Consider the following 22,818-nt stretch of genomic DNA (forward strand, 5'->3'; position numbering starts at 1 on the left):
ATTATTCTGCTCAGAATCTAGCAGAACTTCAACACAGATTAAATACAACATCTGTGTTACTTGGAATTTAAAATGTTCCACTCCTATATAATCTTCCTATAAACAAACTTGTATTTTATATTCAATACAGTAATAAGACTATTATTTATTTTTGCAAATCCATTTCCGGTTTTGTTTTAAATCATAGAAGTGCATTCGTGTATGCTCTGGATGTATCATATTGGTCCTATTCCTGGGATTCCCTTGACCAGTTGGGAATGTGAAGCGTTTTAGAAATTTGCCTGGGATTTTTTGATATGTCTGAATTTGGCATTGTTAGACCAGAGTTAAGGCCTGCATTATACTGAAGAATCCAGTGTCAATGGTATTATGGAGTGAACATTTGTGTTCCCCCAAAACTTACTTGTTAATGCTCTAACCCCCAGTGTGATGATAATTTGGAGAGGTAATTATGGTTAGATGAGGTCATGAGGGTGGGTCCCTCATGATAGGATTAGTGGCCTTTTAAGAAGAGGTAGAGCTCCCCTTCTTTGAGAAAGAGTGAAGTTGGCCAAATGCAAGACAGGAAGAGAGCTCTCGCTAGGAAGTGAGTTGGCCAACACCATGATCTTGAATTTTCCAGCCTCCAACTGTGAGAAAATAAATTTCTGTTGTTTCATCTACCCGTCTGTGGTATTTTGTTATCACAGTCTGAGCTGATCACCATGTCCAGCAAGTAGTATAGAGCATAGATCGTCAATTTGAAGTGCAGATTTTCAGGCATATCATAAACAAGTGCTTTTATTTTTAAAAGACTTAATTAATTTGGATGTGCCAGATGTTAGTTGCAGCATGTGGGATCTTCGAACTTTGTTGAGGCATGCAAGATCTTTACTTGCAGCATGCAGGGTCTTTTAGTTGTGGAAGGTGAACTCTTAGTTGCCATATGTGGGGATCTGGTTCCTTGACCAGGGATCAATCCCTGGCCCCTTGCACTGGGAGCATGCAGTCTTGGCCACTGGACCACCAGGGAAGTCCCTAAATCTGCACTTTTCAATCTTTTACACTACTGCCACATTTTCATGAGTATAAAAATCTCATGCTCAAACCTCAAATGTAATTTGAGAATTCTACACTTGAGAATTGTAGATAATAATAATTTGAGAATGTGAATTAAAACACGTCAAAAAATAAATAAAATAAAAGTATTACTGAATGCTCCCTGTTAGTTCTATGTGTTACCTGGGTTTCACTGTATTGAGAATCACTCTAAAGCATGCAACCAAGAGTGGAGACCAATGAAGGGATCTGCTCTACAGCCTTGCTAGTAGGTAAGTGGCCTTCCCAGGTGGCCCAGAGGTAAAGTATCTGGGTAAAGAACTGTCTTGCCAATGCAAGACATGAGGGTTTGATCCCTGGGTAGGGAAGATCCCCTAGAGCAGGAAATGGCACCCCATTCCAGTATTCTTGCCTGGAAAATTCCATGGACAGAGGAGCCTGGCGAGCTACAGTCAGTGGGGCTGCCAAGAGTCAGACACCACTGAGTGACTGAGCGCACACACTATATAAGTAATTTATATGTAATTTATGAAACAAACCTAAAAATGTTTATGTGGAGTTTTGCCTGATATTTCATGAACTTAGTAAAGTTCCCTTTTTAATAACTTTGTGTCCCTGGATTTTCAAAAAGGCTACTAAAAATTTTTTTTAAATGAATTTAAGTAGACACACAAATAGTTTTAGGAGTCAGAAATAAACATATAAATAAAATATTGGTGAGGTTGCATGGCAGCATCACGCCAAAAAAAACAGGTGACTGATTTACATTTCACTTCTCAATGGTCTGTTTTAGCACTGTGTAGTTTAACACAATCTTGACTTTCTACTTTACCTAAGAAGGCATATTTAAAATTATGTAGTTTCATTAGCTTAGAACAATCTAATGCACTCATACAATTAACCAGAACTAAACCGGAAATAAAAGACTTTAAAAATATATATTCTTTATTTTTGGAGTTAAATGATTCCAAAATAACAAAACAAAGTAACAAAATTTATTTTTAAAAATTACTGTTTATCTGTGTTATCAACAATGATTATCCAGGGGTAATGCAATTAATAAGGCCAACAGTGCTTTTCTTACAATGTAAGTATCTGAAATACAGCCCCGTTCTCTTGGAGTTCTGCTCTTTCGGATGCTGGTGCTGATCAGAACTGTTCACATCCCAAATGCATATAAAGTGTTGTTTTAGCCTATCCTCTGGGATCCCAGTCTCTTAAACCTTCCAGTTTCATTTGAGGTGTTCTTTTTTTTTTTTTTAAGATTCTCAGGAGAGCTTCTTTTTTTAAAATTTATTTGGCTGTGCCGGGTCTTAGTTTCAGCATGCAGGTTCTTACGGTATTCAGGATCTGGTTCCCTGACCAGGGATGCAACCCCGGCCCCCTGCATTGGAAGGCATAGAATCTTAACCACGGGACCAATGGGCAAGTCTCTTGAGGTACTCTTACTGTAAATTCCCAACAATGCTAATAATGCCAAATCTCCAATACTGATAATAAGATGATTATTTTGATGATTCAAAATTATGGCCTTGAAATATTTGTTAATGGATCTTTGATCATCAAAGTAAGGCCCAGTAATACTATGTTGTAAGAAAAATAGTCATTTTGGAACACTCTTTAACTAAAGGTTATAGTACCTTTTGTAGATTAAAAAGTACAAATAATTAGAATATTTCTTTGGCATTAGATTAATCAACAACAGACTTAATATTTAAGCATTTTGGTAGTATCTGTAAAATAAAGTGTCACAAACAGTTTCAGTTATGTACACAGAATCTCTTTCCTCTGCATCGCCACAGCACAAGGTTATAGTCTCTTATGGCATGTACAGCATTCTCTCTTAAAATTGTTGTTGTCCAGTCTGACTCTTCTGCGTCTCCATGGACTATAGCCCGCAAGGCTTCTCTGTCCATGGGATTCTCCAGGCAAGAATACTGGAGTGGGTTGCCATTTCCTCCGCAAGGGGATCTTCCCAATGCGGGGAATGAACCCGCACATCTCCTGCATTGGCAGGCAGATTCTTTACCGCTTAGCCACTGGGGAAGCAGAGAAGGCAATGGCAACCCAGTCCAGTACTCTTGCCTGGAAAATCCCATGGACGGAGGAGCCTGGTAGGCTGCAGTCCATGGGGTCGCTAAGAGTCAGACACAACTGAGCGACTTCACTTTCACTTTTCACTTTCATGTATTGGAGAAGGAAACGGCAACTCACTCCAGTGTTCTTGCCTGGAGAATCCCAGGGACAGGGGAATCTGGTGGGCTGCCGTCTATGGGGTCACACAGAGTCGGACACGACTGAAGCGACTTAGCAGCAGCAGCAGCAGCACTGGGGAAGCCTGTGTCTTATAATACTGTTATTGTATTTATGTCCTTTTCTCCATTCTATGTTCATTTAGGGCAAGGATTGAGTCTTACCCTTAATTGTATTCACTCTCTTCACAGTGCTTTGCACATAGCAGAAACCCAGTAAATAATTTTAAAATAGACTAGTCATTTGTTCAACCACCATCAATTTCATTTTTTAATATTTATTTTTATTTATTTATATGCCCAGGTCTTAGTTGTGGCATCTGGGATCTCTGATCTTCCTTGCCAGCATGCAGGATCTGTAGCTATGGCTGTGGGTCTAGTTCCCTAACCAGTAATAGAATCCTGGCATCCATGCATTGAGAGTACAGAGGCTTAGCCACTGGACTACCAGGGAAGTCCCTCAATTTCATTTTAAGAGGTAATCTTTGGCCGTCTTTCATTATCCCTATAATTGTCTTTTAAAATCAAAATAATTGATTCAGAGGACAAATGAGATATAATTTTTCTTTAAAGAGTTATAAGACTACAAAAACATTTGATATGGGAATTAGGGCAAAAAGAAACTCTTGTTAAGCTTATTGTTACATGAAATTTATGGTTTTAGCATTCATGAAAATTATGGTTTTAACGTTACTCATTCAAAAAAGCACTGCAAGAAACAAAAGTGAAAAACAACGGGATTTCTCATATGATTTCTCTCTCCCACAAAGAGGCATTTAACAGATGCCTTTTGTATTAAGCCTACTTAATGCTGAAATAAACTTTGTTAGAGTATAATGTCAAATCAAAAGAAATCTAATATAAATGATATATTTGAATAGCAATCTGAGGTACCTAATATTAATCTAATATTGATAGATTAATAACATCTAATGGTTATATACAAAACCCCTCAATTAGTAATGAATAAATTTCCAGCTGAGGTTATATAACACATGAATGGAGTGGAATAGCCTATCATAATTATGAATAAATAATACCTCAAATATTTATACTTAATATTTGAACTAGTTTGAATATCATCATGTTGATTGCATTTACAAAGTAAATTTTGTTAAAGCTTACCACAGAATTTTAAGTTCAATTAATATTAGAGGGTGTATTTTACCTTCATTTCAATAATGATTATTCAATAATTTACTGAACATTGATACACTTAAGGCAAAGTCTTAATTTTATATTTGTGTGTGTGAAAATGTGCATAGTAGAATAAAAATTTTGAATATTTGGCTTTAGAAAATATAGGGAAGGAGATTCATTTTGAACAGAAAGCCTGATCGATGTAATATTTAAAAAACAATTAGATCTAGGAGAAAAGGATGACGAGAGTCTAAATATTGCAATATAGGTAATAAATCATAATCATATAAACTGTATTAAACAAAACCCTGACCAATTTTGTACATTACTATCTACATGTAATGTAAAAAATATTATACAAGAGGAACTCTCTTGGCTCATTTTGTACATTAAAGAATTTGAATATAGTATTTAATCCGAACACAAATACATGCCAATTTATTATGAAAATTACATAAACTCATTGTAGTTTTTCTAATATTCTTGGTAGCTGCCTAGTCTATGATAGTTAACATTAAAATGTACTGAAAATTTACCATATGGGGATGCAGAACGGTCTCATTTTACAAAAAAATTTCAACATTGGTTTCCTAGGGTGAGTTAGCAACAGATAATTCCATCACCCTATTTAATTCGTGAAACTTTAAAAAAAATTGACAAAAATCACAAGGGGAAACATAATTATGTAAATTTAAAACCCTCAAAGGCTCTGATAACTAAAAATTATCAGGATGTGCAACCAAGCACCCCACCAGGCACCCCCGAAAAACTTCTCATCTAGGAAAGGTATCCTGTAGGTTCCATCATCCTATAGGGGGCATGAAACTCCCCCTACCCAAGCCACCCCAGGTTTAAGCCACTACCTGCAAACCGTTAAGGAGTAACCTAGTGCAGTGGGGACCTTCCTGCCGGTGACTTGGCAGGCGAAGATCGCTCTCCGGGTCTGTCCCCTGTCTCACCCGGAAGGAGCGGTGAGAGCTCGCTGGTATCTGCCCAAGCAGTGTCAGACTCGGCAGGTCATAGTGCCTTGCTCCCGGGCCCGGCTCCTCAGTGCCTTGCCCGCCTACCTTGACCGGGTGTAGGTAACCATCCCCGCGAAGGGCGCCCAGTCCTGGGTCCGCCGGCGCCTCGGCGTCGTCCTGAAGGCTGCGGGTGAGGTGCGCAATATAGGTGGTGGCCAGCAGCAGCACGTCCAGCTTGGACAGCTTTGTGTCCGGCGGCACCGACGGCAGTGTGCGCTGCAGCTCCAGGAAGGCGTGCCGCAGAGTCTGCACGCGGCTGCGCTCCCGCGCCGCGTTCGCGGCCGCCGGCCGCCCGCCTCCCGACCGCGCGCCGCCGCCTGGGCCCGAGGGTCCCGGCCCAGTCCGTCCGGGGCTCAAGTCTCGGACTGCGACTATCGGGGGCGCGGGCTCGCTGCTGGAGATTAGGGGGCTGCCTGCGGGGCCGCCGCGGTCCATAGCGGCTTCCCTGCAAAGGACCGAAGGCGCGGTGAGGCCGCGGCGCTGGTCGAGCTTACCCCGGATGGGAGCGCAGCCCTCTCGCTCCCCCTGCGCACCCCGCCCCACCATCCGATGTGGCTCCGGGCCATCTCAGAGTTGAGCACCTTTTGATTGGGGCACTTTTGCCTTCAGGGGTCTGGGGAGAGTGGTGGGGCCCGAGGATTCTTAGATTGGTTAGAAGGCTCAGGAGGGCCCCGGTACCAACCAGCGTTGTGTGCTGTGCTTAGTCGCTCAGTCGTGTCCGATTCTTTGCGACCCCATGGACTGTAGACAACCAGGTTCCTCTGTCCATGGGGTTCTCCAGGCAAGAATACTGGAGTGGGTTGCCATTTCCTTCTCCAGGGAAATCTTGACTCAGGAATCGAACCCAAGTCTCCGCATTGCAGGCGTATTCTTTACCGTCTGAGCCACCAGGGAAGCCCAACCAGCCTTACTTTCCACCAACAATTTAGTCAAGAGGGCTACGATACTGGGGGAAGGAAGATTTCAGGTTCAGAACTTGTTCACGCGTCTGGATTATTAACTTGCCCATCCCGCGGGAAAGATGGAGCGGGTCAATTCGTAGAGCACGCCGTGGCCCGCGGTGCCCGCGCCGGCCGCCCTCCCATTATGCGTTCCGGAGGCTCGGGGTCCCCAGGGGCGACGGCAGGAGCCCGGGGTGGTTTCTGCCAGAGGGACCTGTGGCCTCATCTCAGACTAAGGCACCCACCACCCGTCCAAGTCCGGGAACTGCGAGGCAGGGGTCGGACTCGGGTCCTCACCTTTCCTGGAGGGGCTGTGCGGGGTTCGGCTCCGCTGCGCGGGAATTGAAGCGTCTAGCCGGGTCTGCGTGGCCTGGACCGCGCCGGTCACTCCATCTTCGTCCAGCGGATCGGGTGCGCCTTTTATGCGGGCTCGTGCGAGGCGAAGACTGCTTGTGGGCCAAGCTAGGCGCCGGATCACCCGGCAGGACCCGCCGACGTCCTCTGGCACCTGTGGTACTGTGCTGTGGGGCTGCGTGCTCCCGGAGCCTCTCTGCATCGGGAGACTCATTAATCAAACCGTCCGGCGGGGTGGGGCCATAGGGGGCGGGGCGTCTTCCTGGCCACGCCCCTGCGTTCAGGTTCTCCCCCAGGTCGGGCCCCGAGCGTGGTACGTCAAGCGCCCGCTGGGTTGGCGGCCGGCGGGGCAGCAGTCACGGCCTGGGCTCTAAGGACCCCAGCGCGGCCTCGCGAGTTACCTTGTCTCGCCGTGAGCCTTCCGCCTCGGGCCCAGGCTGAGCCCCGGGCGCCTTTCAGATCCGCGCCGGGCGGAGGCGCGAAGGTGGCCGTTCTGTGCAACGCGCCTTAACTTTCGGTGAGGAAGTGTGGCGTGTGCCTCCTCGACGCGCTCACCGTTTGCTCCACCACAAGGTCAACGTCTCCTGCCGTCTTGACTGCTTGAAGCGTAGTCCCGCCGCCTCGGGACTCCGCGACCAGTGTATTGAGCCGCCCGGAGGTAAACTGCACTGAGTTCGAGCGTGCCCACGGTCTGTGGTACTTTTAGTTCCCCTAGTCGCAATTGATTCTTCCCGAGGCCGGCGCCTCCATCGTCCCATCCCCCCCCCCCCCGGGGCCCCCCTTTGTTTCCGTAGTTGAACGGATTTGGGAGTTTCCCTGCGGGGAGCTCGCCCGAGGTGTTGTACCCTCGTGGCTCCCGGGGAGCGGGGATGGCGGCCGTATGGGTAGGGGCTCCGTCCAGGCTCCTAGAGAAAAGGGGGCGCTGCCCGGGGAAACCCGGGCCCTGGATGCCCCCGACCTGGTGTGGCTTCCGCTCGTTTGGAACCATCACCTTCATAGGTGAAGTTTGAGCAGACGCCCAATATTTCCCAGCAATGTGATTAATGCATCGTTGAAAACAATTCTTGCGTCAATCTTCTTTGAGGGTCGAGACAGAATATAGAATTTAAACTATACTTAATGAAACCGTTCTTTTACATGTGACATAATTTCATCCTTTACCATATATTTAAAAATTGGAGCTGCCAACAAGTACAGGGCTTTCCTGGTAAAGAATCCACCTGTCAGTGCAGTTTGATCCCTGGGTCAGGAAGATACCTTGGAGGAAATGGCAACTCACTCTAGTATATTTGCCTGGAGAATCCCCATGGCCAGAAGAGCCTGGTGGGCTACAGTCCTTGAGGTCGCAAAAGAGTCAAACACGACTTAGGGTCTAAATAACAAACCTAGTACATAGTTATGGTGGCACTTACTTCATTTGAGTATAAAGTTCCACACACTTTAAGTTTATTAGTAACTCAGGATAATCCTCAGGTTTTCATCTCAATTCCCATTCGATAAATATAGTCAGATTTACACTTTAAGATAAAAAAGCACACCAAAATACCGTGAGTTCAGAAAACGATTACTTTTGATGAATGAGAAAGCACATCTTTATCTTCCCAGAAAATTGTATGTAATGAGAAATAAAGCAATTGTAAAGGACTGTTTCAGATTCTATAAAGAAGCAAATCAAACAGGAATTGCAAAGGTTTTTCTTATATAATGAGAGACTGTAAAGCTACAAACCACAAAAGATGATGTTGCCTAGTGCTATAAAGGTAAAGAATGAAACATTTCAGATCACTGAGGTTGAATTTACTGTTTTACAAATTTACTTGAAAATTATGAAGAAGGTGAGGTTCACGTATATCATTTTTTGTCAGCAAGCTTTCAGATGTCTTCAAAGAGAGAGTTCTGTATTGACAGAGAAAAAAAAAACAAACAGCATTTAAATTATTTCAAAACAAAGTTATCCAAAACAGGTAGGAAACGTATATAATCTAGGACACATTAACAGCAGTGAAGGCTAATGATTAGTTACTAAACTGTGAATCTTCTCAGGCTTTAAAGAAAGCAGAAACAAAGATTGTGCCCCTGAAGTAGGGAAGATTATGGAAAATCTGTGAGTTGGGAGAGGTGTGGAAATAACAACATTGGAGTGAAGGTAGGGGCCAGGACTAGGGTAGGCAAATTAGGTGCTCAGGGCTCCTTATATTTTGCACCCTGGCATCTCACAAGCTTCCCCCTAGCCTAGACTGCTCGAGTCTTCTGCTACTCTAGGAGTTGGGGCGAATGCATGTGCGGCACAGTGCAGGCACTTCACTGCTAATAATGACTGGCCAGTTGCCTGCTGAGTTGCCCAACAGGTTCGAAAGGACTGATGTAACAGGACCCGCCACCTCAGGCCACCCCCTTGTCTTGTCTGCTGCCACTCTAAGCAGCCTCTGAATGCTCTGATGACTCTAGTCCTAATTCCTGCAAGACTCCAGTATTTGCAATTACAGTTGAAATGGAGAATAAACATCTTCAAATTTTCAACATTGTATAAATTAGTAACAGGTATCTTTTTAAGTGCTAAGTGTTTTACAGAAAGCACTTTTATTTTCTCATTTAGTCTTTACAAAAACCCTTTGAGGACCTTATAGTTGAGAAAATAAAGCTAAGAGAGTTGAAATAAGTTGTCCAAGGTCACACAGTTACTAAGTGGCAGAGACAGGATTCAAGCCAGGCAGATTGACCTTAACACTTGTGCTTTTTGCCATACTATTTTATTTACTATTTGTAGAGATCTTCATTATTTGCAAAACATTTTTTTTGTATCTCTTATCTCAGTAAAGAGCATTAACTTGAATCCCTATTAACAATCCAAATACTATTTTCATTATACATCTTTCTTTGAAATTCTTGCCTAATCTGGTTTTAGAGTGCTATAGATTTTATTTCACTAAGTGTGATTAGGCCTTTTAAAAAGATATTTATTTGGCCGCATCAGGTCTTAGATGTGGCATGCAGAATCCTTATTTGCAGCATGCGGACTCTTTAAGTTGTAGTGTGTGAGATCTAGTTCCTTGCCAGGGATCAAAGACTGCATTGGGAGTTTGGAGTCTTACCCACGGGACCATCAGGGAAGTCCTAGTGTGATGTAGGTCTCAAAATCATACTTATCTTTTTAAAAAATGTGTCACATAGTTTGTTATCTTTATAATGTAAAATGATCACATATACCAGTGAAGAAAATATATTGTTTTGTTATCTGTATACAGTTGGTGCTTTTTTCACCTTTCAACTATTTCCTTCATTGTTAATTAAGGTATAATTTACAGACTTAAACAGTCCTTTGAGTATATAGTTCAACAGTTTTGATAAAACATTTACAGTCATGTAACTACTACCACAATAAAGATAGGCAACATTTCATCGCCCCCTCAAGATTCCCTTGTATTGACCCTTTGTAGTCAACCCCAGGTCCTCAGCAACTATTCATGTTTTCTGTCTGCAATTTAGCCTTTGCCAGTAGGTCATGGAATCATACATTGTGTAGCTTTTTAAGTCTGGTGTCTTTCACTCAGCATAGTGCTTCTGAGGTCTGTGTCATTTCATATATTGCTAGTTCATTTCTTTTTAATGCCGAGTAGTATTCCATTGTATGGGTATACCACAGTTTGTTTATCCATTCCCTGCTGAGGAGCTTTTGGGTTGTTCTCAATTTTTGGTGATTCTTCGTAAGCCATGGAAAACATTAGGGTTCAGATTTTTGTGTGAGTATATGTTTTCATTTCACCTGGGGAAATACTTAGGAGTGGAACTGCTGAGTGTGTTGAGTGTGTGTTTAACTTTATAAGAATATGTCAAACTTTTTTCCAAATTGGCTGAACTGTTCTTTTTGCATCCCCACCAGTAGTGCATGACAGTTCTGGTGGCTCCATATCCTCGTTAGCATTACTTGATTTTTTTTCTTTTTACCTACTGTAATGGACATTTTTAAAGAAAAAATATTGATCCAATATTTACAACATTTTAAAAATCAGATGATACCACAATCTAGATATCTTGCTTGTCAGATAATCTGATTTCCCAAGTTCAACTTGTCTGCCTGGCTGTAGTGTTTTGGAGCCAAGTAGCTACAGTTGCCTTTAGTTGGAAAGCATGCTCTCCAGTTTACCTCAGTCACATTCTCACCTGCTTCCCTTACTTATTTTATCTGCCTTTACTTTAGGGTGTTTTTGAGACCCCCCCTGGCAGTGTAATGTTTTTGAGACCCCCTGGCAGTGTAATTAAGAACTGATTTTTGGAGTCAATGACCTAGATTCATGTCCCCAGTTCTGCCTCCTGGCAATCCTGTGACGTTGGGCTCCTCTGACTGGGTTTCTCCAACACTCATTTTCCCTAGGTATAAGTTGGGGCTGATAGTACTCTTATCTCAAAGGGTCCTACTGTGTTTTATAATTTGTTTGGGTAATGAAGACAAAGCTTTCAGAATAGATATTTTAAAATGGAAAATAACTAGTACAGTTCTTGTAACTTACATAATTCTTGTTCATAGAGTAAGCCATTGACAGAGTTGAGACTAGACATCACAAAAGCTAGTTTGTTGCTGCTGCTGCTGCTGCTAAGTCGCTTCAGTTGTGTCCGACTCCGTGCAACCCCATAGATGGCAGCCTACCAGGCTCCCCCGTCCCTGGGATTCTCCAGGCAAGAACACTGGAGTGGGTTGCCATTTCCTTCTCCAGTGCATGAAAGTGAAAAGTGAAAGGGAAGTTGCTCAGTCATGTCTGACTCTTAGTGACCCCATGGACTGCAGCCCACCAGGCTCCTCCGTCCATGGGATTTTCCAGGCAAGAGTGCTGGAGTGGGGTGCCATTGCCTTCTCCGAAAAGCTAGCTTAGACTATTCTAAAAAAAGTTTTGTTGCTCATTACTATTAATTTATTTTTTCTTTTTTTTTTTTTAGGGAGATGGGAGTTCTCCTAATTTCAAAAGAGTTCTTTGAGAACTGCAAACCAAAATCTTAGCATTATACCTATATTACTGATGTATACAGTTATTTTGCATATAAAAGTTAGGCTGAGGTTGGATTTAATATGGCAAAATTAAACGTAGTTAGAGCTTTACAAATGAGTTTATATAAGATCATCCCAGAGTTTCATGACTAAAAGTATTATCTAAGTTTTAAAAAATTCTTCTTGAAGCACATAGGAAATCTGTTGTTACAACTGTTCAAACATAGCATAGCCTTAACAGTGGTAAATTTACTCTTTTTAAAGATCACTTTTTAACTCAAAGAAACCCAAAGCTTTCATTTTTAACTAAAGTTAGTAGGTATTTTATAAATAGTTAAATAACATACAGTGAACATTTCCTATGAATTATAGGTCCCAGGGATTCACATTCCTTAAAGGTGTCTGAACCTAAGGGCATTCTAACCCAGCTAGGAAGTTATTATTTTTACATTAACAGAAGGGATGGATCGACTCTATTGACATTGCTTGAGCTTGAAAGATAGTTAATCAAGTAACAGTTTGCTCTTTTCATTGTACCATGCTGTGGGTACTGTATTCTCAGTGGATCTTATTTACAATGTATAAATGTATTTAATGCCTATTTTTAAATTACTAAGGCTCAAATACCTCCTAGCCAGCTTGAAAAGAGAGGAAACATCTGTCAGAAAGTATTTACTGTGACAAACAGAAAAAGAGGCAATAATTTGCACATTTTTTGTTCCATACCACATACTATTTTTAATTGAACAGTGAAGGCATTTGTTCAGAATCAGCCTTTAAATAAAAAAAATAGTGTTGAACTAATCTTTAATTAAAGTGTACATTGATAGTATCAAGTTCAGTTTGGGGGTCAACAGCAACGTCAATGAGTCTGACTTTTTCCTCCCTGTAGGGAAAGCAGGCTTGTGTAAATATACATGAGCACAGACTGCATGCATTTATAAAGGAGGTGGAAAACATTCCCCTGTCATTGGACAGATGTTGCTTCACTGTGTTCTACACAGGACACAGGCACAGCTCTCAGTGTGTAAACCTTAAAGGAGTGAGGGGCTTATACTTCTAGAGTTTTGGAAGAAGCCTCTAAAGCTCCTTTCCACCTCTGATCAGGCTCCCCACCTTGAATCTTAAATGTAGACTGTAGGGGACTCTCCTGCTGATACCAGCTCATTAACCCTCCTTCAAGTAATTAAGGGAGGGAGTTGGTTTAATCAACTTTTTGAAACTAAAAATCTGTTCTTAAGAGCTGTGTATTTTAATACTTTACTAACCTTCTAACTTTATTCTCATTGTCTCATGGTGGTGGTATAATTGCTAAATCGTATCCTACTCTTGGGACTCCATGGACTGTCTTGTAGCCTTACACTAAATTAGTAAAATGTTAGCAAGAGGCACACCCTAATAGTCTATTATCAAGAGCTTAATGAAATTCCATAATAGGTTTGGTCACCTTTGATTGAAGGTGATATTAACTGGTGATATTTCTGTTTAATAAGACTTAAATCATTTGTGATAACCAAATCAATGTTTTGGCATGCCCTCAGTGAAAATGTGCCCTGAGGAGATAAAAGATATTTAAAAGAAACTATTGGGGCTTCCCTGGTGGCTCAGGGGTAAAGAATCCACCTGCCAATGCAGGAGACATGGCTTTGATTTCTGATCCTGGAGGATCCCACCTGCCGTGGAGCAACTAAGCCCGTGTGCCACAACTATTGAGCCTGTGCTGGACAGCCTGGGAGCCACACCTACTGAAGCTTGTGCACCCTAGAGCCTGCGCTCCACAACAAGAGAAGCCACCACAGTGAGAGGCCCGCACGCTGCGACTAGAAAGTAGCCCCCATTCTCCTTAACTAGAGAAAAGTCCACATAGTGATGAAGACCCAGCACTGCTGCTGCGTCGCTTCAGTCGTGTCCGACTCTGTGCGACCCCATAGACAGCAGCCCACCAGGCATCCCCGTCCCTGGGATTCTCCAGGCAAGAACACTGGAGTGGGTTGCCATTTCCTTCTCCAATGCAAGAAAGTGAAAAGTGAAAATGAAGTCACTCAGTCGTGTCTGACTCTTCGCGACCCCATGGACTACAGCCCACCAGGCTCCTCTGTCCCTGGGATTTTCCAGGCAAGAGTACTGGAGTGGGGTGCCATCGCCTTCTCTGGAAGACCCAGCACAGCCAAACATAAATAAATGAAAATTAAAAATGAAAATGTTTATGTAATACTTTTTCACAAAATAAAACTTAAGAATCAGGATTGAACATAATCAGTTTCATTGACAGTGGCAAAAGCAGGACAATATATTCTTCTCACAGGAACCCCTCTATGCTGGTGGTTTCTTTAGGGTAGCCTATCTCAACAGTACTTAGTATTGGTAGTTGAAAATGCATTTAGCTTGTGTTTAGCGTTCCTAGTTAGGAACTAGGGTTTGTCAGTGCAGTCCTAGTGACCAGAGCTTTGTTTGGGGCTGCAGAATATGTAGTACGTGCCACAGCTCACAACTGATCTAACAGTATGTGTGGCAACGTACAGATTTACCAATATTGTTTTCTGAGGCTGTGTCCGTTTTTATTGTTTTCTTTTCCACCTTGATGATACACTAGCAAGACCTTTCAAAATGCTTGGCAAAGAAACAAAATGCAAGAACACTGTTGTGGAATTGACGTTGAGTTATGTAAATCTTTAAGAAACTCTTGGGGTGCTATGAACAAACTTGGCTACAGTTTTGATGGCAATGGACATAATCAGGTATGGCAAATTCACACACTACTTCTGTTTTGTGTGTGTGTGAATGGAGAGGAAGCAAGATCCAAACTAGGACTCCTTACTTATCCTATCTCCTCTCCCCAGATGAAGCATTTTCCAGACTTACAGGACTCTCTCCCCCTTAGGCCCCTCTCGACAAGCCTAAGCCACTCTTCAGGGAATGGGGGTAGCAGCACTGTTGTTCATGGGTCTTCTTCAGGTGGGCTGCATCATGGAGTGCTGAGTCACCATCCCTTGATTGGACCCTTCAGAGAGTGTCTCATGACAAACCCATGTGACCCTCATCAAGCAGTTCGGGAAAAAGGAAATCCATTCCAAAGTACATCTACTGGCTCTGATTACTTTCTTAATGAAATTTGCTATTGCCCTTTATTATAACATAGTGACTACTATGATATGGGGCTTCCCTGGTGGCTTAGTGGTAGAGAATCAGCCTGCTAATACTGGAGACATGGGTTCGATCCTTAGGTTGGGAACATCCCCTGGAGAAGGAAATGGCAAACCACTCCAGTATTCTTGCCTGGGAAATCCCATAGATAGAGGAGCCTGGCAGACTACAGTCCATAGGGTCCCAAAGAGTGGGACACAACTTAATGACTAAACAACAACAATTATACATTCTATGCACTATAAAAACCTTTCAACAATGGACTAAAAATAAAAAACAAATACAAAGCAAAGCCAGACACTTGCTTCTCTCCACTGTTAACATGAGGGCAGACACACTGAAACCATAATCACAGAAAACTAGTCAATCTGATCACACGGACCACAGCCTTGTCTAACTCAATGAAACTAAGCCATGCTGTGTGGGGCCACCCAAGACAGGAGGGTCATGGTGGAGAGGTCTGACAGAATGTGGTCCCCTGGAGAAGGGAATGGCAAACCACTTGAATATTCTTGGTTTGAGAACCCCATGAACAGTATGAAAAGGCAAAATGATAGGATACTGAAAGAGGAACTCCCCAGGTCGGTAGGTGCCCAATATGCTACTGGAGATCAGTGGAGAAATAACTCCAGAAAGAATGAAGAGATGGAGCTAAAGTAAAAACAATACCCCGTTGTGGATGTGACTGGTGATAGAAGCAAGGTCTGATGCTGTAAAGAGCAATATTGCATAGGAACCTGGAATATTAGGTCCATGAATCAAGGCAAATTGGAAGTGGTCAAACAGGAGATGGCAAGAGTGAACGTCGACATTCTAGGAATCAGCGAACTAAAATGGACTGGAATGGGTGAATTTAACTCAGATGACCATTATATCTACTACTACAGGCAGGAATCCCTTAGAAGAAATGGAGTAGCATCATGGTCAACAAAAGAGTCTGAAATGCAGTACTTGGATGCAATCTCAAAAACAACAGAATGATCTCTGTTCATTTCCAAGGCAAACCATTTAATATCACGGTGATCCAAGCCTATGCCCCAACCAGTAACGCTGAAGAAGTTGAAGTTGAACGGTTCTATGACGACCTACAAGACCTTTTAGAACTAACACCCAAAAAAGATGTCCTTTTCATTATAGGGGACTGGAATGCAAAAGTAGGAAGTCAAGAAACACCTGGGTAACAGGCAAATTTGGCCTTGGAATACGGAGTGAAGCAGGGCAAAGACTAATAGAGTTTTGCAAAGAGAATGCACTGGTCATAGCAAACACTCTCTTCCAACAACACAAGAGAAGACTCTACACATGGACATCACCAGATGGTCAACACTGAAATCAGACTGATTATATTCTTTGCAGCCAAAAATGGAGAAGCTCTATACAGTCAGCAAAAACAAGACCAGGAGCTGACTGTGGCTCAGATCATGAACTCCTTATTGCCAAATTCAGATTTAAATTGAAGAAAATAGGGAAAACCACTAGACCATTCAGTATGACCTAAATCAAATCCCGTATGATTATACAGTGGAAGTGAGAAATAGATTTAAGGAACTAGATCTGATATACAGAGTGCCTGATGAACTATGGACGGAGGTTTGTGACCTTGTACAGGAGACAGGGATCAAGGCCATCCCTATGGAAAAGAAATGCAAAAAAGCAAAATGGCTGTCTGGGGAGGCCTTACAAATAGCTGAGAAAAGAAGAGAAGCGAAAAGCAAAGGTGAAAAGGAAAGATATAAACATCTGAATGCAGAGTTCCAAACAATAGCAAGGCGAGATAAGAAAACCTTCCTCAGCGATCAATGCAAAGAAATAGAGGAAAACAACAGAATGGGAAAGACTAGAGATCTCTTCAAGAAAATCAGAGATACCAAGGGAACATTTCATGCAAAGATGGGCTCGATAAAGGACAGAAATGGTATGGACGTAACAGAAGCAGAAGATATTAAGAAGAGGTGGCAAGAATACACAGAAGAACTGTACAAAAAAGATCTTCATGACCCAGATAATCACGATGGTGTGATCACTGACCTAGACCCAGACATCCTGGAATGTGAAGTCAAGTGGGCCTTAGAAAGCATCACTACAAACAAAGCTAGTGGAGGTGATGGCATTCCAGTTGAGCTATATCAAATCCTGAAAGATGATGCTGTGAAAGTGCTGCACTCCATATGCCGGCAAATTTGGAAAACTCTGCAGTGGCCACAGGACTGGAAAAGGTCAGTTTTCATTCCAATCCCAAAGAAAGGCAATGCCAAAGAATGCTCAAACTACCGCACCATTGCACTCATCTCACACGCTAGTAAAGTAATGCTCAAAATTCTCCAAGCCAGGCTTCAGCAATACGTGAACCGTGAACTTCCTGATGTTCAAGCTGGTTTTAGAAAAGGCAGAGGAACCAGAGGTCAAATTGCCAACATCCACTGGATCGTCAAAAAAGCAAGAGAGCTCCAGAAAAACATCTATTTCTGCTTTATTGACTATGCCAAAGCCTTTGACTGTGTGGATCACAATCAACTGTGGAAAATTCTGAAAGAGATGGGAATACCAGACCACCTGACCTGCCTTTTGAGAAATCTGTATGCAGGTCAGGAAGCAACAGTTAGAACTGGACTTGGAACAACAGACTGGTTCCAAATAGGAAAAGGAGTTCATCAAGGCTGTATATTGTCACCCTGCTTCTTTAACTTATATGCAGGGTACATCATGAGAAACGCTGGGCTGGAAGAAGCACAAGCTGGAATCAGGATTGCTGGGAGAAATATCAATAACCTCAGATATGCAGATGACACCACCCTTATGGCAGAAAGTGAAGAGGAACTAAAAAGCCTGTTGATGAAGGTGAAAGAGGAGAGTGAAAAAGTTGGCTTAAAACTTAACATTCAGAAAACGAAGATCATGGCATCTGGTCCCATCACTTCATGGGAAATAGATGGGGAAATAGTGGAAACAGTGTCAGACTTTATTTTTTGGGGCTCCAAAATCACTGCAGATGGTGACTGCAGCCATGAAATTAAAAGATGCTTACTCCTTGGAAGAAAAGTTATGACCAACCTCGATAGCATAATGAAAAGCAGAGATATTACTTTGCCAACAAAGGTCCATCTAGTCAAGGCTATGGTTTTTCCTGTGGTCATGTATGGATGTGAGAGTTGGACTGTGAAGAAGGCTGAGCGCTGAAGAATTGATGCTTTCGAACTGTGGTGTTGGAGAAGACTCTTGAGAGTCCCTTGGACTGCAAGGAGATGCAACCAGTCCATTCTGAAGGAGATCAGCCCTGGGATTTCTTTGGAAGGAATGATGCTAAAGCTGAAACTCCACTACTTTGGCCACCTCATGCGAAGAGTTGACTCATTGGAAAAGACTCTGATGCTGGGAGGGATTGGGGTCAGGAGGAGAAGGGGACGACAGAGGATGAGATGGCTGGATGGCATCACTGACTTGATGGACACGAGTCTGAGTGAACTCTGGGAGTTGGTGATGGACAGGGAGGCCTGGCGTGCTGCGATTCCTGGGGTCGCAAAGAATCGGACACGACTGAGCAACTGAACTGAACTGAAATTATGTATATGCCCCCTGGGAAGCCCCTGTGTATATTCAAAGTTTAGAATTAGTGGTAAAGAACCCGCCTACCAATGCAGGAGACCTAAGAAATGCGAATTTGATCCCTGGGTCAGGAAGATCCCCTGGAGGGCTTGGCAACCCACTCCAGTATTCTTGCCTGGAGAATCTCATGGACAGAGGAGCCTGAAGGGCTGAAGTCCATGTTGTCGAAAAGTGTCGGACATGACTGAAGGGCCTTAGCACGCACGTGAGGTTAGAATAGTGATTCTTAAACTATTTTTTAGATCATATATCTCTTTGAGAATCTGATGAAACTTTTAATGCATCCTTCAGGGACCCCAAATTAAGAACGTTTGGATTGTAGAAGTGGTGAAACTAGCCTATCCCTGTTGTGCTGTGGCTTCCCCTTCCTTTCCACCACCAGATGCCCTCTACTCATCAATGGGTCGTCATTACCATCTCAGTCTCGGGCTCCTTTGCTGTTATCCCTGCTCATTCAGACATCTTTACCTGCTGCTTTGGGGACTTGCCTGAGTCACCTGCCTTATTCCAGTTGACATATCTCGTCTGTGAGTCCCAGCTCTTCCTGAACCACTGCAACTTAATGACTGTTTTGGCAGGTGAACAGTGAATTTTTTTTTTTTTTTTTTGTGCTTGGTCAAGAAGAATTGAGAACAGAGAACTAGAAGATGGATGGAGGACCTTTCTTCCTCTGTGTTGTTGACAGTGAGGGTGTCCCATCCTTCCCGCCAAAACATAAATCACACAGAAGTATTTGAAAGAACCTACCCCATGTCATCAATAATTTTAGAGTTATCTTCTTGGGAGCTTTCTGGAGCTGCATTTCCATTTGCAAGAAATCTCTGTATATCAGAGAAAAAAACTAATTTTGGCTTACCCACCTGTGGGTAATAAACGGGAACTATGTGATGCATTGTTTCAAAGTTACCTGTAGCGTACAAAGAATTAAAAGCATTCTGCTTTGAAACTAATAACTAAATTGTAAACATGACATAGAACAGCATTAGACTATATTTTGAGAAATGGAATTAAATATGACTAAATAGTTTCATAGCAAAACCTATAAAAAGTTAATGTCCAAGATAAAATATGACAGATTTTCATACATGAGAACCCACACAGGAAAGTTCATGGTCAACTCTCATAGACAAAATGGGTATACCAACATTAATTAATATTAACTACCCTTGCGTTTTGCTGTTATGTGTTTATTTTTTCAGTGTGTTTAACCTTTAGGGAGTAGATTAGTCAATTACAGTTTTTGTAATCTGTTCATACCTTATTTCCACACTTAACATCATTTCCCTGTTTATAGATCCTCGTAACTTTCTAGCAATGATTTTTCTTTTAAGTAGAAACTGCCTTAATCAACTCTAATTCTCAGAGCTTAGCATAATCTTGGGCATATCCACAGTGCTCAACAAGTGTTTATTAAATGAAAAAATGAATGTTTCCATCAAAACACTGCAAAAGTAAATGCTGAAAGTTATTAAGGTATTTTGAACTTCGTTAAAGTATTTGACTACTTCTGATTTTGAGACTGTATTTAGGACAAGATTTTTTATTGTAAGATCCTTGAAGTTTAAAGACATAATCCCTGTAATTTTATTATTATAGAGCTCCAAATTTACAGGGCTACCAAAAATATGTCAAAGGTCAGGAAATTTAAAAATGACCATCTTCCTAAGAATTCCTCTTCACTTACAATGTATTTGGTTGTGCAGAGGTATCTTGAAATGGTTCATATTAACTCTTCTAAAGTCCTGAAGGTATACTGTAGATTTTCAAAAGCACAGTATATCTTCTAGACTTTAATTCACGCTTTCCATTTCTCCTGAGCAGCAATGACAGAGAGACTTTACATAAAGACCATAGTGCAAGCTATTGGCCAGGTGAATAGTTACTCTGTGTTACATGCATGTGTCTAGGGAGGTCACCGGTTGTAAGCCTGGGAGGCTCAGGAACTGTACCATTTGTTTGCAAAGGGTTCACAGAAGCATGTAGGTGACAAGAAAGAAGGATATCTACAAATGGCCAAGAGAAAATACCTAAGTACTCCTGAGGAAAGGGCTTCTCTGGTGGCTCAGCAGTAAAGAATTCACCTGCAGTGCAGGAGCCACAAGATGTTCAATGTATAATCTCTGGGTCAGGAAGATCCCCTGGAGGAGGGCATGGCAACCCACTCTAGTATTCTTGCCTGGAGAACCCTACGGACTGAGGAACCTGACAGGCTATAGTCCACATGGTAACAAAGAGTTGGACTTAGCACACGCCTGAGGCAAACTCAGATAATTTCTATTGCAGGTAGTCAGCTTTCAATTTAAATTTAATTTAGTTGACCTTACAGTCTATTTTTCAATAGAGTAAATAATATAATTTATTTGAATACTTATAAAATTTCGAAGTTCTTTCATAATATAGTCTCATTTTTCTCCCTAGTTTCTTTGTATTTGCAAAAATTATATGTTTACATATCATGTATTTATACATTTGCAGATTTTTCTAAATTCCTGCCAAACCGAAGTGAATTTCTAAGTAGGGCAGACATTATTGTCCTTATGTCCAAGCATGAGTTGTCCACCGGTCATCAATACAGTAATCACTAGAAACCAAAGCTCTTTGATAAAATCAGATAACTTTGAGTAATTACTGGGCTTCCCTGGTGTCTCAGATGGTAAAGAATCTGCCTGCAATGCGGGAGACCCAGGTTCAGTCCCTGGGTTGGGAAGATTCCCCTGGAGAAGGGCATGGCAACCCACTCCAGTATTCTTGCCTGGAGAGGAGCCTGGCAGGCTACAGTCCATGGGATTGCAAAGAGTTGGACATGACTGACCAACTAACATTTTTACCTTCACTTTCTGCTATCTTTGTGACCTTAGACTAGTTATCTCATCTTTCTAAAACTCAGCTTTCTCAGCTGCAAAATGGATATAATTTTTCCCACAAGGTAAAATGATTAAAGCAGTAATGCCTTTAAATATCTAAAATGATTGGCACGATAATATTGGTTCTTTTTTCTTCCTTTGCCCCTCTTTTTGGCTTCCTAGACTGGAGTGCTTTCCATTTTAAATTATTAATGGTTATCATGATAGCAACTACAATAAGGTATGAAATGATGCTTCTGTACTTTGTAGCATTCCATATGGCTTTTCAAAAAAAAATTGTGGTAAGAACACTTAACATGGAATCTACCCTGTTACTGTTTTAAATGTACAATAAATACATTATTGTTGACTCTAGGTACAACTTTGTGGGCTTCCCAGGTGGTGCTAGTGGTAAAGAACTGCTTGCCAGTGCAGTACACATAAGAGACATGGGTTTGATCTCTGGGCCGGGAAAATCCCCTGGAGAAGGGGATGGCAACCCACTCCACTGTTTTTGCCTGGAGAATCCCTTGGACAAAGGAGCCTGGTGGGCTATGGTCCATAGGGTTGCAAAGAGTCACACATGACTGAAGTGACTTAGCATGCATGTGCAACTTTGTACAGCATATCTCTAGAGCTTATTCATTTTGCTTGACTGAAACTTTATATCCACTGATTAGTAACTCCCCATTACCCTCCCACCCACAGCCCTGGGCAGCCACCATTCTATTCTTTGATTTTATGAAATAGACTATTTTAGATACCTCATATATGTGGAATTATGGAGTATTTGTCTTTCTGGAACTGGCTTATTTCATTTAGCATAATATCCTCAAGGTTCATCCACATTGTTTCATATTACAGAATTTCTCTCTTTTTTTTAAGGCTGAATAGTACTCAGTTGTTTGTATATACCTTATTTTCTTTATCCATTCATTTGTCAGTGGACATTTAGGTCTCTACATCTTGGCTATTATGAATAGTAATAGCCAACTGCAATGAACATAGGAGTGTTAACATCTCTTCAAGATCCTGATTTCAGTTCTTTTGGGTAAATACTCAGAAGTGGGATTGCTGGATCATACGGTCGTTCTATTTCTAAATCTTGAGGCATTGCCATACTTTTTTTCACGCTGGTCGCACCATTTTGCATCCCCACTGACAGCATGCAAGCTTTCCACTTTTATCCACATCCTCACCTATATTTGTTGTTGTTTTGTCATATGATAATAGTTTTTCTGACAGGTGTGAGGAAATGCCTCATTGTGATTTTGATTTGCCTTTCCTGGTTAGTGACATTGAACATTTAAAAAATATACCCATTGGCCATTTGTAGGTTTTCTTTGGAAATATGTCTGTTGGAAATGCTGTTGGGAAAATGGAATCAATTAACTTGCTCAACAAAGGGTTGCCACAAACCTTCTATTTGTATAAAATGTAGTATCAGGGAAGTGCAGTAAAGTGCAATCAAAAAATGTGTGCCTGAAATTATTTATTTAT

The 22,818-nt window shown here is 41.9% G+C and overlaps 2 protein-coding genes across 9 annotated transcripts in view; both read right to left on the minus strand.

Moving 5' to 3' along the window:
- Positions 1 to 6,992, minus strand: part of TCF24 (transcription factor 24) — a 29,538-nt gene extending 22,546 nt beyond the window's left edge. For 2 of the 6 annotated variants that reach the window (XR_008702173.1, XR_008702172.1), the window contains exons 1-2: positions 6,691 to 6,985; positions 5,498 to 5,897 (exon numbers count right to left, since the gene is read on the minus strand). Coding sequence is in view for 2 of the 6 variants with exons in the window: in XM_055546157.1 (XP_055402132.1) it covers positions 5,282 to 5,887 (606 nt within the window). In the remaining 4 variants the exon portion in view is untranslated. Of the gene's footprint in view, positions 1 to 3,373; positions 5,898 to 6,690 lie in introns of those variants that run through there. The other 4 variants (XR_008702174.1, XM_055546158.1, XM_055546157.1 and 1 more) reach the window with 4 other exon arrangements.
- Positions 6,993 to 7,649: 657 nt separating this feature from the next.
- Positions 7,650 to 22,818, minus strand: part of PPP1R42 (protein phosphatase 1 regulatory subunit 42) — a 45,331-nt gene continuing 30,162 nt past the window's right edge. For 2 of the 3 annotated variants that reach the window (XM_055546155.1, XM_055546154.1), the window contains exons 8-9: positions 19,223 to 19,382; positions 7,650 to 8,643 (exon numbers count right to left, since the gene is read on the minus strand). In XM_055546155.1, coding sequence (XP_055402130.1) covers positions 8,553 to 8,643; positions 19,223 to 19,382 — 251 coding nt within the window. In that variant the 3' untranslated portion in view covers positions 7,650 to 8,552. The remainder of the gene's footprint in view (positions 8,644 to 19,222; positions 19,383 to 22,818) is intronic. The other variant, XM_055546156.1, reaches the window with a different exon arrangement.

This window comes from Bubalus kerabau, chromosome 14 (genome assembly GCF_029407905.1).
Source record: "Bubalus kerabau isolate K-KA32 ecotype Philippines breed swamp buffalo chromosome 14, PCC_UOA_SB_1v2, whole genome shotgun sequence".
NCBI lineage: Eukaryota > Metazoa > Chordata > Mammalia > Artiodactyla > Bovidae > Bubalus > Bubalus kerabau.